The following is a 20,673-nucleotide window of genomic DNA, read 5'->3' on the forward strand; positions in this document are numbered from 1 at the left end:
ACTCTATCAGATATATTATCTCCTGATATTGATCACATGAATATTTATCGTTGATGATTTATTTTCCAGCCCTAATTAATGGAGTAAACGGCCTCAAAAACGGCCATTTTCTGAATGAACAACATATTCAGAGCAGTAATTAAGTTAAAATTGTACAAAGAAATATGAATTTAAATAAATAAATTAAACAAAATCCAACTGCTGTCAAAAATACATCAAAGAAACCACATTATTTGTTTAAATAGTCTTTTTTGCAGTGTGTTGTTTTATTTTTACTATGTTTCTCACCAACTTTGACCTAAATAAAATTCTGCTGGAGTTTTGATCGGCGTAACCAGTAAGTCCTGGAACAGAAATATGTTTTGCATCGCCTCAAAGATGACAAATTGAGGATTTGGACAAATAAAACTGAAATATAAAGTTTCACTTCATGTTTTCTTATGGGATGGAAGAAGTCCTCCAGCTCTTTATTTCCCACACTTTGGATGAAAAGTAAATAAGTTGAGCGGAGGTTCCCGTTTGAGCCGGTTCAGTGATAAATCAGACGGATTTATGGTGGAGTCTGAATGAGAATAACAGCAACAATTTTTCTTTACCATATGTTAAAAGCAAACCACAGTTACATCATGCAACTGTTTCTGATCACAAGTCTTTTGTCTTAAATTAACTTTCAGCCGTATCAGTTTATTTCTTTAAAACTCATGGTTACGTTTCTGTTTGATGTCGCTGCACCATGAAAACATATTTCCCATTTCTGTATCCCTATAAATCATCTTTTTAAAGGAAAACAAATGCTGTAAGCTAAATGTAATGCAGACGTCTGTTTTTTTTTTTTCTTTTTTTCGTCTCCCAAGGCGCCTCTCCTTATCCTGGGGTCCAGATTGACGAGGAATTCTGCTGCAGGCTGAAAGACGGGACTAGGATGAGAGCGCCAGATTACGCTCCTTCTGAAATGTGAGAATTTATGTCAACAATGCTTCACAAAAATGAGAAACTTTATGTTAAAAGAGCACTGTTAGTCTTTAGGGAGCTTTTAAATGAGTGAGTTTACTGAGTGTTATTAGGGCTAAGAAAATCAAAAAATAAAATCAGAATGTTACAAGATTAAAATCAATATTATGAGAATAAACTCAATACTTTCTCAACTTATACTATGACTTTTTTCTTGTAGTATAATGATTTTATTTTATTCTTTAATTTTCTTGTCACTTTATTCTGATATTGTTACTTTATTCTCGTACCGTTTCCACTTTATTCTGGTAAATCTGAGACTGTATTCTTGGATTATTTTGACTCTATTCCTTCAGCACGACAACAAAAGACAATTAGAGCCATTGAAAAAAAAAGTCTGACTTTGTTTCTAAAGTCAAAATTCTAAGAAAAAAAATCAGAAGTCTTTGTTTTCTGTGGCATCTTCTGTAGAAGAGGATCAAGACGCTGTTAAAAAATACTGTGGAGATCAAATGTGGAGGTTTCCTTTCATTCAGTTATTTTTTTTGCTCGTCAATCAATCGTGCTGAAATACATTAATAATTGTAACATGACAAAATTTGGGGAGGTTTCAGAAGTGTGAACACAAACAAAACATCACATGTCATCTATAACACAATATTAAGAATCTACTAGCTATTTAAAGCGTCCAGTTTTACTTCCTGTTGTCGCTAAAGTAGTTAGCTTCTTCCTTGTGTGATAAGAATCAGCTCTGAACATTGCAGGAGGAAACCTTAGCATCTGATTATCATTCAAACGTTGAGCTTTCTGACAGTGCCACACACGAGACTCAGCACCTAATTTTTTTCTGGGCCGAAGTTGGAGGATTCTGTTGGACATAAATATCTGTGGGAGAACACTCAGTCCTCTGCTTTGGTGTTGCTGCTGTCAGTCAGCGAGTGATTTTTCTTTTCCCCCTGCAGCCTCAGCGTGACGTCTGTGTCTGCTTTTAATTTAAACCTCCATCAGATTGCAATACACTTTAGACAAATGATGTTTAATCAAAAGGTTCAGCATTTCAAAGCATTTTCAGTAAAAACAAAAATAATGATAATGATAATAATAATTCATCAGACACACTATTAAAGTGGCTGAAGTGACTGAATTGAATTGATCTGCAAAATAAAACCCAGGTTGTAAGTTTCCGAACGGGTCAAGACTTCTGTAGTTTCCATCACCAGTTCAGAGTAAACAGATTAAATACTTTACATTCTTAAACCAAGAGGTCTGGTTTTAATTTTAAAGTGTTGATAAACCAACAGGTCAAGCAGGATTCACAAAATTCAGGTTTTGATCAACTCGAACCGATTTGGAAATAGAGGATTGATTAAAAACACACGAGGCAACAAGGGGATGCTGTTTAATTTGTGCCTCTGCTGGCGGCGATTCATCTGGAATGCGGCGATGTTGTGATGCATCGGAGAGGAATGCACCGGATGCTTTGCAAAGAGTGGGTGCACAATAAAAGGATGCTCATTTCCCATCAGATGAATTAAAAGCACAATCCTTCCTTTTCCAAAAAAACAACTCTGCATTCAGGGTGATGTGGGGCTGTGCTATGTATTCTCATTGAGAAGCAGACAGGAAGGGTCTTGAATTGTGCTCTGATGCATTGTGTGCACTTCCTGGTCAATAAAATGTTTCAGATCATGGAGGAAAGATGACAACTGAACGGGTGCGCTCTGCATTTAATAAGGTGAAAATGTAATAAAATGTAATAAGGTGAAAATGTGGTGCTTCCATAAGTGACAAAGTTAAACATTTAAGGAGAGTAGTAGGAAACTGATGCACGGTTTTGGTGGGGGCGGGGGGGTTGCAAAAAATGCTTTTGTATTTACACTGATCTATTTTAAAATCCCTAAAAAAACAATCCCGTGTCAAATTATCTTCATCACTCACATGACAGACATGTGAGTGATCCATGTGTGTTTTATCAAATCTCGGTGTAAACACAGCTCTCCTTTAAAGCATTCAGAGGTTTGTTAACGAACATCAGTGACGCTTATTGGTGAAAAACTGTATTGAGGTGAAACATGGTGGTGGCAGCGTCATGCTGAGAGCTGAAAAGAGGGAAATCCTTGAGGAAAACTTATTGAAGCTGCAGAAGAGGTCAGATTGAGGCTCTAGTGAGACAACAACTCATAACAACATCAGTGGCTTTACTGCAAAAACACAAAACATTTCCAGTTATTTATGTTTAGTTTTTAGTCCAAATATCAGAACTGTGACGGCATTATTAAAACAAGCTACTTGGTGAATAGTTGCTTTTAAGTTCGTTTTGTCTGATTTTAAGTGTACTACGATATTTGCAGTAAAAACTAGACCAAAAATACTTGGTAAGATTTTGTTATTTCGCAGTGTTACATCTAATACATTCATGTGGCGGAACGGACCAGTCAAAGTTCAGACCTAAATCTAATTGAGAAACTGTTCTCAGATGCTTTCAATCTGATCCACTTAAATTAAATCTCAATGAAATACACTGAGATTTGAGGCTGTAATTGAATAAGATATAAGAAAGGTTTAAGTTGAGGCACGCTCTGATGCAGATGTTTCTAATCCTCCACTAAATGGAGGAGATGCTGACAGCGTGTCAATAGGAGAACAGGGTCTACTTGTTTCTGCAGAAAAGACCAGAAGTTGTTCTCCATCTTCCTAAACGTGTTAATTCTTTCTGTATATCAGTGGAAACACACAGTCTGTGGGTTTGAGGCCTCTGGAGCAGCCGCTCAGCGTGCTGAAAGCTTCTCCTTTCCTTACAGATACCAAACCATGCTGGACTGCTGGCAGGGAGAGCCACAGCAGCGGCCGACCTTCACTGAGCTGGTGGAGAGGCTGGGCGATCTGCTGCAGGCCAGCGTGCAACAGGTACAAAACTAAAGAAAACTCTGCATAATACAGCCAGAGCTTCACTTCATGGACTCACATTTAGTGGATTCACAGTTACAGTCAGAAAAAAGTGTCACTGATTTGTAAAGTCTTGTTTTTCAGTAAATAACTTTAGTGATTTCAGAACAAATAGTTGATTTTATTATGCATTTTTATAATTGACACAAGTTTAAAAGTACCTTCAGGCACAAGTCTTTGGATAAATGTCCTCTACTAAGTCAAATAGAAATAATTTTTCATTTAACCAATAGCCTATTTATTACAATGTAAAAAAATACATTTAAAAACAATTTAATTCCTTTTTTAAATAATAAAATGGACATTGTATTGTCTGAAATGCAAACAGTATTTCTTTAGTGAACACTTGATTTTGTTTTTTTTGAGCAGTGAAAAAATAGTTTTATCATCTCCATGTAAAAAAACAGAAACAAAACTCAGTAGTTTCTGTTTTACTTTACATCATTACAGTGTAAGGTGACTAACTGATTGAAATTAAGATAGAAAAAGGTGCTGAATAGGAGATTTTATTACTGAATTTGCTACTTAAGTTCTGTGGAGAAAATATTTAGAGTATCCTTTATTTTAAATGCAAAATGTATGTAGTTTTTGCACAGTTTGTGTTCTTTCAGCAAATGCCCTTTTTTGAGTCCGTTAACGATTCATCGTTATCGGATGAGTCCGAGATTCAAACGTTAGTTGGGATGAATGTATATATTTGAGCCTCTGTGTTAATTTCTGACACTGACAAAGAGAAAATCTTTAAACAATTAAAGATTGGAAAGAGAAAACTTGTTATTGTTATTGCTCGATTACTCACTAGTTTACTAGGATTAGTCACAGTAATTTCACATAGTCAGGAAGAAGCGTTGAGCGTCGTAATTTCAGAGCAGAACAAAAAGGGGAAACAACACTCAGTGAGAAGACACAACTTTGAGATGGCGTCACACGTCCCATCAAAGGAACCACATTACTGGAGAGATGCAAGACGGTCTGGTGTGGGCGCTGCTTAACTGAAGAATTTGTGTGGCTGCAAAGATGTTAACCTGGAAGAAATTTAAAAACAACTAGAAAAGTCGCTGCTCCTTGCGAAACAGTCGTGCGAATAATAATTTGTTGAGTGAACTCACCAGATTGAAAATATTTTATATGGAGCCAAATGGAGGAAGGGGAAGAAAACCATAAAATCTACGGCAATGACACTTATATTCCCTAATAGCAGATGCGTGTGGCTACGTTTTGATGCATAAATTATTTCTCTGGAGGGAAAGATGTGCAAACAGCAGCATTTTGTTTGCGCAAAAACCAAAACTCATCAGTTACCAGAGTCCGCACTCTGTCCGCCATTACATTGTAAAACTGAAAAACTTACATAAAACTTAAATCGTGATTTTAGAAAAACCGTAAGTGATGTAAGAAAGCTGAATCTCTTGAAGATAGCCTCATGCCTTGTGATCTGTTTGAAAGTTGAATTGAGATCCTAGGTTGACGTAGGCAGACGTAGCATAAGTTAAAATATTAAAAAAATTATAAAAGCTAAAATTACCCAAATATAGAGCAAGTCTCCAGAACAAGCTGAACATTTTGATATATAAACTGCTGAAATCAGTTGAAGTATGCAGACAGTTAAGAACTGAAAAATGTACAAAAGACGAGATAATACAAAAAATAAAATTTCAAGAAGTGAGAATACTGAATGCATTTGCTTCGCTCATATATCAGCACTTTAAAGAAAACTGAGCCAAATTTATTTTTCTTAAAAAATTCTTCTTTTCTGCGACACACAAATTCAAAACTTGCTTATGTGAATTTGTGGCTACATTCATGCCAAGAATGTAGCCTTTGATATTCTTGACATTTTGCATGACTTGAACTCAATGCTTTTGGCCATTTTTGAGGGAAATTTGCAGGAATCTGTTGATTTTGCTTGAATTTTGTGGATTTGCGAAAAGCTGGAAGGACTTATTGATGGAATTTGGAGTTCAGAGGGCCACATAAAACGCTACGGCTGGAAAGATTTGGTCCCTGGGCTTTGAGATTCACATATTTATTTTAATCCAACTGAGAATCTGTGGCAAAAGTTGAAAAATGGAGCCATCACATCCATAATTCTTCTTCCACTTCAATTATTTACCACTCTGTGTTAGCCTGTCAAATAAAACCTTAATAACACGTATATTAATCAAGACACTGTGAAGATAAAGGGATTTAATTTCTCTCTCACAACATGGCCTCAAAATAGGATAAAGTGCGGTGATAAACTTCGCTGCTTAAACTTCATATTAAACGGTTTTGGATTTATTAAGCATGACCCTGGTTTCTTTGGCCTGTCGCCACCAACCCTGAGTGTTTTTGTTTGCACAGCGCACACAGCACCAGCCATAAATCTACCTCTTGTGCTGATTTAGGAGGGGAAGCACTACATACCCATCAACACAGCCCTGTTGGAGAAGGTGGGAGAGCAGATTGAGGAGACGGAGGAGACGTCCACACGACCCGTCTCCCACCGGGACTCCGGGGGCAACTGGTGAGAGTTTGGATCGCTCTTCATTGGATCGCTCACAGAAACAAACTCATTGCACTTTACACACCTTCCCTCACTGAATTAGTTGACATTCTACTTTAAAAAATTCACCAAACTTTTCCCTCAACTTGAAAAAAATTATTTTTATGCTCTGCAGACTCCTTCTGTATCTTAAAAGGTTGGTTGACATTTTCGGCTCCCTTGGGATAAAATAAGTCAACCTCCTGTAACTTATTGTATCTTTACATTTGTCTTGCATTTTGCTTACAATCAAATTCCAGCTCTGCATTTGTCAAGTTGCACAGAGCTGCAAGCCTGTCTGCACTGCAAAAACAAAATCTTACCAAGTATTTTTGATAGTTATAATCCAAAATATCTTAGCACACTTGAAATAAGATAAAACTAACTTTTCAGCCAGAAATGGGAGCTTGTTTTAAGTAATTACTTTATACTGATCTTAAACAAGCTCCTATATCTTTCTGAAAAATTACTTGTAAGTTAGTTTTATCTTATGCCAAGTGTGCTAAGATATTTGCACCAGAAAAAGAATAAAAGTTGGTAGAAATGGGCCAAAAGTCCTGCAAACTGTTGTGAGAAGCTTGTGGAAATAAATCTAAAACATTTGATCCAGGTCATAAAACTTTGAAGACAAATCTATGAAATGCAATCTTTCAGCAGAATATGGGAAATTGGTTTAACTCAATAAGTCCTTAAAATTGCTGAAAAAAGTATTTGTTCCACAATCAGATTATTTCACTAATGACATGGGAAAAGGGGAATAATCCGCCAGTAGAAATAGAATTTTAATCCAATGGATCATTCACTTAAAACAAGCGCCAATTTATTATTATTATAACTAGAACATTTTCCAACAATATGTAGGACTTACTGACTTAAACAAACCTCAATATCTTACTGAAAAGTAACTTGTGAGCTAATTTTGTCTAATTGCAAGTCAGAAACTAGTCCGTTTTCTTTGTTCCACAAATCACTCCTCCTTGAACTTGTCATTGTGAACAAACCCAGTTTTTTTGTTGTTTTTTTTTTTTTTTTTACTTTTCTGCACTGAAAAATATCTAAAAACACAAAATGTTCTTAGCTTGGGGGAGATGTTGTTCAGTCTTAAGCACAATGAGAACCCGATAAGAAATGTACACATTTGCAGCTCCTGAGATTTCACCCACCAGCCCCCAAAAAAGAAAACACAGCACTGGCGTCAAGATTTAAGTCCACTTATAAAAATATTTGTTGAGCTCTTGGGTTTTCACAGCTCCTCCAAGAGTGTTTATTGAGGAGGTGCTGAAAGGCAGTAATGACAGTCAGCCCTGGAGTAAAAACCCAGCTTCTGTTTGAGCTTCCAAGTGTTGAAATGCAAAGCAAACAGTGAGTGTTATCAGAGTACAGTGTCATGGATGCTGAACAACGTTGATATAAATGATTAGGTTCCTGCAGTTCTGTTTCTGAACTTGACTCAGTAGAATCAGAGCAGAGTCTCAAAGCTGGACTTTCTCTTTTTGTTCCCGCAGGAACATAAAGATCCGCCCTGCTAGCGTGAAAACGTTTGATGAGATCACCATGGAGAACGGGACAAATGAAAACCAAGAGGTCAGTCACACAAACTGCAACATGAACTCTCAGTTTGGTGCAGCTTCTGATACCTAAAGTTATTTCTTAAAGTTGTTTTTCGGACTTCAGCTGCTTTTACACACATTTTCTGATTATGGTTTTGATTTTTAGTTTGTCTGTGATCATTTAGAACTAAGTGAAAATAAAAACCCTCCTTTTTCACCCAAATCTCTGCTGGGGGCCACATTTGTTTCAAGGGCCACATGCAGTCAGTTCAGGGGCAGCAAATGGCCCCCAGGCCGCACTTTGGAGACCCCTGACTTAAACCAAGCTCCAATAAAGTTTTTTTTTCTTATTTCAATTGCACAAAGACATTTGCATAAGAAACAAGACCAATATGATTTGGAAAGGTTTTGTGTTTTTGCAGTGTAATTATGCAGTGTTATATTTAATTTAGAAGACTTTTTATGCTTGATTAATTCACATATTACATTGTGTTTCTGTGAAAAAGCTGCAGAAAAAGCAACCAAAGTCATAAGAAAACTTAAAGACTACTTTAAATAAATGTCTTGCTCTTTGGGAAGCAAATACAAAACTTCCTGCACACTTCCGTTCTCTCTTACCCTTTCAGTAATAATCATTTCCCGTTTTCCTATCCTCCAGGGTCAGTCGGACAGCGGGATGAGCCTTTCGTCCGACAACATGAAGACTCTGATGTCGTTGGCAGGCCGACCTCTGAGCATCATGGCCTTGGCGTACGTAAGCTGCGACCTTCCCAGCGCCCTTCAGAGGCGACGAACCGACACAAACCCAGACCCAGGCAATCACAGAAAACCAGCGTGGAAACCGGCTCAGCGTGCTGGAATGCAGACGCTGTAACTGTCATACAAATCCACACGTGTAAAAAGAAGTCAGGAGCCTGTTTTCTCTTTTGTCCAAAGGAACTTTGTATGAGTCAAAGTAATAGAGACGTTTGAGGGAAAAGAAAGAGCCAGAAACAAAGAAAAAAATATTTTTTTAGCTTGAGGATCCAGCAGTTTTCAATGACAAATTAAGCTGCTTGAAGCAGGAAAACAAATCTGAGGCAATATGTTCTCAATTTAGAAGTTTACTGAAGGAACACACAAAAATTACACATTTAGCTTCTTTATTTTACACTGAAGCTTGAATTCAAAATGCTTATCTTCATCAAGGCAGAGAGGAAAGAGGCAAAACTTAAATGAAAAACAGCAGATTTAACTTGTAGCTGGGGGGGAGTAACATGTGGGGCAGAGCTGTAACTCATTTACAGCTCACACCACGTCACCTAAAAGTGTCTTTTAGATCTGAAAACATTAAGGTCTGCGCCCGGCACAAAGAGTTAGCTCAAGCATCCAGACAATTATCTGTGTTTCAAGGGGAGTCGTCTCTCGCCGGGCAGCCACTCAATCACTGCCAGTTTCTAAACTTAAGAGGGTTTACAAGGACCTCCCTGCAGGAGAAGCTTTCCTTCTTTCACCCGGAAAGCAAGAAAAAAGCACCATAAATCTCACTTATTCCAACATTTTCAATAGAAAAAAACTGCACTCCACGACTGAAAAGATAACATGATGCACTTCAATAACTGGTTTACCAGATAGTTTATTAATCAAGACCGAATTCCAGTTTGGTGTCGTGTCTTCCTCCTGCTGGGAGCTGACCCTGTACTCTGAAGGGAGAGGTTCTGGTCCAAGACAAAAACACCCAGTCATAAAGCAGTAATAAAAGGAAGCAGAAAAACCTCAGGATGATTGATTATATCAAACATGAAAACAGGGTTTTTTTTCTGGTTGTAAGGATGGAAATATTTAAAGAAAATTGGATCAAACAGGCCTCTAGGGGGATGTTTTATTTCATGAAGGCATGTTTTTCTTTACAGTCATGCAAATAAGGTTCCTTTAGTGGCTTTAAAAACTCTTGATTGACAGTACTAAGACCCGCCTCCTGGATCTGATTGGTTGTTTTTAATTAGCACTGGGAGAAGCCAAAGGAGCTGGATTATTTAATAGATTATCTGTCTCAGTACCGGAGGTGGCAGAGTATCCAAAAGTTGTCTTCTAATAAGAGTAACACCACTTCATCATATTTTTACTCAAGTAAAAGTAACAAGTATCCGTCCAAGAAATTACCCTAGAAGAAGTCTGCTCAATTACTGAGTCACTGATCAAATTATCAGTCATTTAATAAGAAAAAATTATATAAGCCTGAATATAAAGCTGAGTGGAAATTTTTGGTATTTTAAGTACAAAAATGACAATAATTCATTTAAGTAACAAAAAATAAGAAAATTAGGCAAAATATTTTTTTCTGATTCAGTTTCTTTCCCTAAAGATCTTATGAAGTTTAAAAAAAACTGCAGGAGTGTGTCTGAGGGAGTTTTAAAACATCAATTTATAGAGATTTTACTCAAGTAAAAGTAAAACTAACAAAAACACTCCTAAAAGTACATTTTTACAAAAAAGTTACTCAAGTAACAGTAGGATCCAACTCTTCACTGTTTATAAAAGTTGCTTTAGATAAAACCTCATTCTGTGTTTTCCTTCCTCTCTGTTTTCAGGATGAAGGCAGTGAGTAAGAGTAAAGAGTCGGTGCTGAACGACCCGGAGAAGGACAAGTTCCTGCCCACCGTCCCGCCGCTGGACTTCAGTCTGGACGACTCGGCTCTGGACGTCAGCCTGGAGTGTCACAGCCCGCCGCCGGACTACAACTCCGTGGTGCGTTACTCCACGCCTCCCGTGTAGCCGCCGCCCGAACCCCACCGGAGCATCCGAGAGTGGAAGCGTCAAGGCCTCGGCTTTGTTCCCCCCGTGCGTCAGCGGCCGGGGAGGAAAAGGCGAGATTCCCTTTTCATGGACTCAGAAGTGACTCAGCTCCCCTGTGGATCTCTGGATTGTTGATTTTTTGTTTTCCATATGTTGGCTTCTCGTTAATGCTGCTGGTCTGTCCCAACCTTCACTGTCAAACAGCTGAAAACAGCCTCAGGTATTTCTCTGATCTACTGTGAAACAAACCGCATCCATCCCGACTTGACCCAGATAACAACGATCCACAAAGAAGAGTTAAAGGAATAAAATAATCCTGGAATAAATTGATCTAATGTAGCATAAACTGACGGAAAATTTTACATTCTCCTGTGCTCGTAGTAAATGAACGTATATGGAGGATTTAGGCTTAATTTACTTTCTCTTATTTATTACTGCGTCTTATGACTGGGCAATAAATCAATTTTATTGATTTTTTTTTTAAATTTTATTTCTGGAAAATCTGAATTTTACCAATGAATTCAGATCAAATCTACAAAGAATTATTAGAGGCAGGCTAAATATTTTTGTTACGAGAATAAAGTTGTAGCCATGGTGATAAAAGAGGAAAGTCATGAGAATAATGTCAATATTAGCAGAAAACAGTCGCAAAATAAGAGGACAAATTTACAATTTTCTGAAAACAAAAATTAAAATGAGAAATGTTGAGAAGATAATAGAAAATAAGGAAATACTTAACATCAGCATAAATTACCAAAAGGTTTAAGCAATCAAATTTAGAAGAAAAAACAGACAAACTGAGCCGCTCACATCAGATTTTTATAATTCTGGAAGCTTTTTACTAAAAATAACGTTTTATTATCATTTTCAACATTTTTCTGTTAAAACTGCATTTTTATTCTGCTCATATTATGCCTATTTTCTCATAATTAAAGAAAGATTCTTGTAAAATAAAATACAAATATTACAATTAGGTTGGATTTTTACACATTCTTTTGAATGTGAGTTTTAAATTCACATTAATCTACAATAGAAGATTAATTTATTCTAAGGGTTTTTATGCCAGGAGAGCATAAACTACTGTACAAAATACAAAAATAGAAGACATTCATGTTTGAAATCTACGTTTGAAGTGTGATTTTATGCAAATAAAATTAAAAAGTTGCTGATTGAACTCAGGTCTACCCATACAGGAAACAGTTTGTTTGCTCTGCTGTTCAGAGTTTTAAAACTCCCAGGTTAATGAAGGAAACAGGGTTCAGATGTTACCTTACAGCGAAACATTTACATGATTTCCTCCTCCTGTTTGGTGCGAATTAAACGCTGCACTGCTACTTTATTTCTCCCTCTTTGTTTTGGCCTAAAATACGATTTGTATATCAACACATGCAATGAGAACAAATCTTCATAGGAGCATTTGATCCAAAAAATACTAGAAAAACAAGTTGTATGTATATTTATGTAGAGATTGCAAACACTGTCGCCTGTTGTTTCACTTTTCACCAGGATTTAACGGTTAACTGAAGGATATTTTCCTGCTCAGACTTTCTGATGTTTTCCAGTGTTTCATTCTCCTTGTAAGCAGGTGAGCAGGTTGCTCTCTGAGCCTCGTTTTGCAACGTTTCCATCGCTGGCTGCACAAACTTTGAGCCAGCAGCAACAGCTTAGTCTGGTTTCGCAACATCTGCATGGAAACTGAAACCGTGGAGTGAAAGTTTAGAGCTATGTTGTGTTTCATTACCACTAAAAAAACAGTATTTGTGAGTAAAAATGAATCTATGCTTTTTCAGATGAAGTGGGAACAATTATGCACTGACACCAAGTGATATCAAGTAAATGTATTTTGTATTACCGTATTTTATTGACAGTGTTGTTTGTTGTAGGTAACATTTTTTTGCAAAGATTTTAGATGCATTGTTTTTATTTAACCCATATCTATATAGTAGGAAATTAACGTTTGCAGTATTTGGTGTGTTATGTCTTTTTTTATACATATCTGCTTTCTGCTTAAGGATAATCCTTTCTGTCAGAATAGATCACGCCTCACTTGTGTAGCTCATTTCTCCCTCTTGAACATTTCATCTTCACTGTATTAGGAAAAATTGACTTTATTGCATTTATTTGTGACAAATACACATTTATAACGATAAAGCTTCCTTCTGTAACTCAAACCCACATGGAGAGCTACAGCTAAGATTTATTAACGTGTGATGCTACCCAACACTGTTAACAGAGTGTATGAAGTAAATAAATGAATAAAGATTTATATATTTATTCAGTCGTTCTATTTCTGGTTCCATTCTTCGAAGAAAAAAAAACATTTTATGAATCACTTTTCTGTGATACAGATGTGGAAACTGGGTGCAGAGATCTGTGACTCAAAGAGGAGAGAGTCTATCCTACTGAGTTTAGATTTTCCATTTTGGTCTCAAAGGGTTTTTATATTTTTATATCTTGTTCACCAGAAAAGTTGCAAATGTTGATAGCATCAGGATCCTGACACTCTGGAAACATTTTAATTTAAGAATCACATTCTGCTTTATTGACCCAGTTTGTCCACACAAAAAGTTAACATATTCACATCAAGTCAATGTTATGTTTATTTTACATGATAAAACCAGAGAGCATGTTTACTTCTATTTATACAGCATAATTACAGTATTTCACAGAAGAAGAAGAAGACCAGGATGATTTAAGGCGTAAATGGTAGCTCAGTTTTTTAAAAGCAGTTTCTTACCGTCAATCTAAAGTTACAGAAAGTCCAGCATGTGTGGGATCTGCAGTCGTTTATGGCTAAAAAGTACTGAAAAATCTCCAGATTTGACTCTGGAAGAGCGCAGAGTTTTGACATGAACACACAGAAACCCTGTGCTGTCAGCAACTTTGTTACCTACATCTGTGAAATTACTTCTTAACATAAAAAACAACCAACTCAGCCAATTGCATGTCAGCAACTCATATTTAATATAATAGAACACACCTGCTGTCATTAGCCTCATTTGTAATTAGAATTAATTATACCAGAGCTATTATGACTATTATGATTTTAACCTTACAGGAGAAACAAAGTTAAAAAAAAATTCATTAGGATTTTGAAAGTAACATCAGCTGATAAACACAACATTTTATAACATATTTCCAGTAGCCATCAACAGGTAGAGACTAATCCTTATTATTTACATCATTATTTAGAAAAACAATACAATGAATCTATGCTTTTTGTTTTTCCATGTGTAACAGCATTTAGGTTGCAATATTCAATGTTCTCTCTATGCATATTTGTCCGTCATGCTGCCTTGGTGCTCTTGGGGGCCCCCTGGTGGCCTGGGGGCCCTGAACACACGTGCCCTGGTCCAGAGCATCTACATATTTTCTTTTTGTTGGACTCAAAGCCACAGGTTCGCTACGCATTGCACATATTTACCTACTGAAATGGCACGGGTCACTTCTGCTTCAGACTTGTGAAAACAAACATTTAGGGGCTTCCTTGATTTTCACTTTTTACTTATAAAATAAGAAATTGTATATTTGTATGGCAAAAATCCAACCTGAGAAAAAGAAATACTTTCAATATGAAAGATTTTCCTACTAACTGCCTCCCTGACCTTTCAAACTTATCAAGCAAACATCGTGGGACTGTGATGCAGACAGTGCGTTAGATGAGAAGACTGCAGCCCAGCCTGTTGACTCAGTAAACCAAAAGCTTCTGAGTTATTCCCGGCGAGGTTCGTCTTGGCTGAAGTGTGGGCCTGGCTCCTGGTCTTCGGGTTGTGGAAGACTCACTTCCTAGTTGTGTCAAGGTGTCGGCAGCCTGTCTGTTCCTCGGGACATTGTCTGCCTCCGAGCAGGAAAGGAAGGAAGTCTTAATCATCCTGGTCACGACCGGAGGGCGCCACACACTGGCCTTCCTCTGGGAGACACTTTTTACCGGCGATAGGTGTGTCCAAGTGAGGGGACCTCACACACACACACCCGCACACTCGGGGACATGGGTCATTGACTGTCCCCTGTTGTCCTTTGCTGTATTTACAGTAAGGTGTGTGCCAACCATTGGATCTGAACGCATGCCAACACCTTCCTCTGCAGACTATTTCAGGAATATAAGATGCAAACAAACAGAGGAAGGATGTAGGAGGGGAGCAGGGTTCGTGACTGTCATGTTTTTTCTGTCTATTGCATCTGACGCAGTGATTTTCCATTCCTGTGCAGGTTGCAGGATCATTTCCAGAGGGACCGCACTGCTTCTCGCTTAAAGATTTTAAAAAAACTTAGTCAAAGTTTGCAAATACGATTATCTTGTCTTGCTTGTGCCCCAAAAAGAGGAACATGTTTTGGAGTAAATTGTCCAAATCGACTCCAGAACAAAACCTAAACACTTTGCAAAGTTGCTGGACGAAGCCAGTAAGACAGAGTTATGAGTCCATACCAACATCGGCTGAAAAACGAAGAAGACGTCACTCTAAAAGCAAGACAAAAAGCTACTTTACAGTTTACAAATGCACTCAGACACAAAGACTTCAACCTGAAGGGAAGTTTATAATATTTGGATAAAGAAAGAGGAAATATTGCTTATTAACTATGAGGTATGGCAGATATGTGATGTTTTTTCCAAAAAAGGAGCTGGTGCACTTAATTTAAAATACTGCATCTTAAGGAAATAACAGAGTTTGGTAACTAATTACATTTATTCAAGTTGCATTTTGGAAATATTAGTACTGCTTTTATTACAATGTACTTTTCACTTTTACTTTATTCTAAAATATTTCAACTCTTGAGTAAAATTTGTGGATTTTCTACCCACTGAATGAAAAACAAACATGTTTTAACCATAAACTCACCAAACAGACACAGACCGGCAGTTTTCATAAAAGTTTCACAAGCTTTTTATTGAAAGAAACTAATTTGGAAAAATGTTTTTTTATTTGCCTGATTTTGTTGACATAATTATTTTTTTTAATTATGTCAGTTTTATTAATTATTGTCATTTTGGTCCATCTAATATTATGATCATTTGAGTCGCCTTTTTTGCCAAATACCTGAGTAATTTCTTGGTAGCTACTTTCTACTTTTACTCTAAACATGTCGATGTGGTGCTACTACAAGATTATTCAACCTGATAATAATAATTATACAAAATAATTGAATAATGAATAATTTAAAGAGATCTTTGTCAGCCCAAAAACAAGTATTGTAAAGATTTTAAGAGAAATGTAAAGCCATTACAAATAAAAACCACAAGCATAATCTTTATTTTTGTCTGCTTTTCTAAAAATATATAATTTCTCATCAGGAATCCTTGTCACTCAACAGCACAGCAGCATTTAAAAATAAATTAAAATTACACTGATTATTTTCCTCCAAGGCGTCTCCGGGATAGTGCTGCATTTTTCTAAAATGCACTGCCATCCTGTGGTCTGCAGGACAATTACGTTGATACGTGATCACCATCGGCTGTGAGGCGTCTGATTGTGTTTTCCTCATTTAACAATAACACTCATGATGCCCTTCACCCCACTCCCACTTCCCTCTGACCGCTTCCACAGCCTCTCCCCAAAGCAAACAGAGCTGCAAAAACACTCCATTAATCACACAAAAGGAACCATTAATGAATTCAGAGAACATTTGAAGTTGCAATTTAATAAGAAGTGAAAGAGAAACATCTGTGACGCAGCTTGTATTTCTGTCTGACAGAGGCTTTTTATGCAAAAAAAAAAATTGGGGGGGAAAAAAGAGGATGAAAGGAAGAAAATTAAATGTTCACTCCCTGGAGACAGAAACGCCCACACAATGACATTCCCAGACCTCACAGATGCAGATGAGCAGCGGGTTAACCACGTTCACACCTCTCACCTAAATTCAGAACAATGCGTTTGGTTCTTTCCCATGAAAACTCCTGACTTTAACCCAACCTCAGGCAGCCGAGACAACGACTCATTACGCTAAATAAAGAGTTTATCTGGAAAAAGGAAAAAACATCAGCAGTTTACAAAAACATCTGTGGAGATTGAAGCAAGAACAACATCTTGTACTTCGACCTATGACCTTTAAAGACTCTCTGCTCTCCTGCCAATTTCTGCAGGCCACCTGAATTACACAACATGGCCCCCAAATGAACTTAATTCAACCAAAATTTCTTGATTGCTGCTCATTACAGTCACACGAAGGACAGCTGCAGCTTCTTATTCCACAAAAATGAGACTATAAAGGTTAATAAATTTAAAAATAATCCATATTAACTCATTATGTTAGTTAATTAACACAACTCTGGTGACTGGCTGGTCTTGGACCATTTTATTTATCAACTGGCATTTTTATTCAGTTTTTAGTGCAAATATTTGAATGCACCTGAAAGAAGACAAAACAAACTTACAATTAACTTTTTGGCAAGATATAGAAGCTTAATTTAAGTAAATAATTCCTTAGTATTGAAGAAAAAGTCCTTGTTCCACTTAAAATAAGACATTTTTTTCCATCGCATAAGTGAAAAGTGTCTTGCTGAAAAATAACTTGAAAGTTATTTGTGTCTTATTTCAAGCTTACTAAATATTTAGATTAGATTATTTTTCATTTTTAGTGAATAGTTTGATTTCAACCATTTCTACCGTCACTAATTATGAATAGTAAGTTATTTCAATGCTCAAATAAACATGAACTTTTCGTGAATTTTAAATTAACCAACTCTGTTGCACATTATTTTGAGCAGGAGCACACTAATTCTAATAACTAGAAGATATTTATGCCTTTACCATACAGTATTTGTAAACTATTTTATGTGTTTTAAGAGTCTATTTGCTTTGATTGATTGAAATAGATGATATTATCAAGGTATTCAATCAGGAAACATAATGTAGCTCAAACATCTGCAGCTCCAGTAGAGTCCCGCTTTTCTTGTTTCAAATACTTTTAAACAAAAACCAAAAACTGAAACCGCGTAGTGAAAGAAATCATCCAACTCAGTGTGATTCAACCACACACATCAACAAAGATCTGCTCTGCAATCCATCAGTCAAGCTTGTACAAATTATAATCTATTAAAGCTTCTTGATTGCCTTCATGTGTCTGCAGCAATACTTTACCCCAAAGAACATATTTTGTCACCAAAATATTTCAAAAATTTCTAAAGCAAGCTGCATTTTTATGAAGCATTAGTTAACCCAAACAAATTACTTCATATTTCCTTTCTGACAGATTTATGGCAGTTTCTGCCACATAACTGCAAAGCAATTGGATGCAACAAGGATGAAAGGAGAAGGGATCGCCAGTCGCTGCGCAATAACAAACGGCTTGAACCATGAGGGTCTGCTGCTGCACATTTTGCTTAAATTCACCAAACATGCAGACAGAAGCAGCAGAGAGAAAGAGAGGCGTTAACACTGCAGACATGCATCTGAGCAGCAACGCCTCTCCATCATGTTTGCATTAATGATGTCGCTATGGCTGCAGCATCTGGTGCCCAGGTCCTGCTGGTGCAGCAACACTCAGGACGCCTCCTTTGCCCCCTACCAGGAAGGTAAACAACAGGGTGAACTGGTGTTCACTGCTCCATGTGTGTGAGAGCAAAAACAGCTCAACTTCAGAATCAAATGTTTCTACATCAGCAAAGTTTAAAGGGGCAGTCTTAAGTGTTTCCCAGACACATAATCCACAAATATTACTAAAAGAAATTCAAACTCTTGAAATTGGGCCTCTGTCTCTTAAAAAGTCAAAAGTCCTGCTCATTCTGAAACTCCGCCTGCAGGAAGTCATCACAACATGGCTCCTCTATTAACCCTTTAACAACGTTTTTACCAGCGTTTCTGAGCAGCAACGCCTTGCTGTGCTCCAATAATGAGCACAGCTTTTCCACCAGGTGTTTGCTAATTGCTGCTGGCTAGTCTGAAGGAGCTGATTGGGTGAGGGCTGCTCTGTGAAACTGCAACTCTGAGGAGGAGCTGTGTTTTAAAGGCAGAGCTTGGTCCACCCAGGTGTTTCGTACAGCTGAATGGTTGCCATGTAGATGAGAGGATTTCTCAAACAAAGAAACACTAAAGGGAAGGTTTTTGATGAGGAAATGATTTTATAACATAATGTAAAGCTCAGAAAGGTAATTTTGCACAAAACTGCCCCTTTAAAGAGTCATCACAATGACAAATTAAATAGTCAAAGTTCAGTTTTATTAGATTTGTAACAGATTCTGAATCCCATTTGGGTAGCAGAAACTGAAAGAATAACCAAATATTAATAGGTGTTTTAATCTGCTTACATCAAACCTATTAGTAAAGCAACGGGTGGATTCAGATGTTTCCTTCAACAATAAACAAGTTCCAACTGTACTATTTACAGAAAGTAATAAACTCCGAATTGCTGTAACAGAAATACTTCCCCTTCACACGACATGTAAACAGGAAAGTCTGCGGATGATTTGATTTTTACGGCCGATCACGTCGATGAACAACCAAAACCACCCAGACCCCTGCCTTGTAGCATCTCCTATCAGGGAGCCAGGCAGCTGCAGCTCCTTCATTTAATCAATAACATCCAGCACACAGACTGTTTGGGGTTGATTTAACCCCACATACCCACATCTAAAAATATTTCTCAGAAAATCATTTGTTTTCGTCAATATGAGTAAATTCCATCGCGACCAAATGGTCGTTGTTTTCTCTTTTTGCTGTTTTAAAAAAATGACGGTACAAGATGTTCTTGCAGGGCTTTTTTTTTTGTTTACTAATTAGTTTATTTGATTTGCTGATAACAAATTTTATGTGGCGTTTCCACATGTTTTGATTGATGACATATTGACGTATTTTCTCTGTCTGTAACACTTTTCTTTTGAACATTTCCTCATGTTTATCTCCAGCAATAATTTGCATACTGATGGGATATATTACACAACACAAACTGTAAGTAATTAAAGGAAGAAAGAATATTTGAGTATGTTGCTGTCAGTAAAACAGCCCATAAACAAAATACGTGGCTCTTGTTTCCACGTTTTTCTATGCAGATGTTTTAAATTAGAGATTAAAAATCATAACTGGTGCCTCTGCGTCAACTATTTGTCTAAAAATAGCCGCACATGTTACTAGTTTACCTCCTTTCCTGTGGTCACTTCTCAAACATCTGTAAGTTGTACTGGTATTCTAATTACATTATAACGCCAGTTTTTATGTAATCTTGTGATTTTTATTCACAAAATCTATTCAGTTTAGTTTAAAACAATAACTTATTCATTATTGAGTGATTATAACAATTAAATAACTTAAAAAATTATTTGATTTACTTAAAAAAACTTAAGTAATTAAGTAACTTAACCAAACATGGAGAAAACTCTGTATAATAGTATATGTGACTTAATAATATGAAGTTATATAATAACTTAAGTTATTATCAACTTACTATTAAGTTATTAATAACTCAAATTAAAAATGTCTTCACTGATTAACTTAATTTAATAACTTAAGTTAAAACTAACTTATCAACTTAATGAGTCAATAATAACTTATTTAGCTAATAAGTTAACTTCATAACTTAACATAATAACTTAAGTTACTTAAGTTATTAAGTATGTTGATGCATTATTGTTTTATCTTCTGCAATATATGCATAAAAAACTGTTTTAAAACAAACACCTGTCATAAAAAAGCTAAATTATTTGCAGGTGAAGGAAGAAAGTAAGGAAGGAGCTCAAAAGCATAATTTAGAGAAAAAAAGTAATTTTGTGAATTAAAATGAATACGTCACACAGCTTCACAATGACAATAAAAAACAGCTTTGGATTCTTCGAGAAATCAATTTCTAATTAAATTGATATTTCTTACTCAGTTGAATGAAGCCAAGGCATAGACAACTCTTCATCTCCTCTCTCCTCCAATCAACAATCCTCATCAATCCTCCAATCAACAATCCTCATAAAGCCCAGCGATTTCTACACAACCTCACATGACCTTA

The 20,673-nt window shown here is 36.6% G+C and overlaps 1 protein-coding gene across 1 annotated transcript in view; it reads left to right on the plus strand.

The window, feature by feature from the left end:
• Positions 1–13,020, plus strand: part of LOC129360563 (vascular endothelial growth factor receptor kdr-like) — a 52,646-nt gene extending 39,626 nt beyond the window's left edge. Inside the window, 6 exon segments of the mRNA XM_055030881.1 lie at positions 855–954; positions 3,753–3,858; positions 6,285–6,403; positions 7,927–8,005; positions 8,630–8,721; positions 10,542–13,020. Coding sequence (XP_054886856.1) covers positions 855–954; positions 3,753–3,858; positions 6,285–6,403; positions 7,927–8,005; positions 8,630–8,721; positions 10,542–10,725 — 680 coding nt within the window. The 3' untranslated portion in view covers positions 10,726–13,020.
• The last annotated feature ends 7,653 nt before the right edge of the window (positions 13,021–20,673 follow it).

Source organism: Poeciliopsis prolifica, unplaced genomic scaffold, assembly GCF_027474105.1.
Source record: "Poeciliopsis prolifica strain line A6 unplaced genomic scaffold, Auburn_PproV2 SCAFFOLD006, whole genome shotgun sequence".
NCBI classification, from domain to species: domain Eukaryota; kingdom Metazoa; phylum Chordata; class Actinopteri; order Cyprinodontiformes; family Poeciliidae; genus Poeciliopsis; species Poeciliopsis prolifica.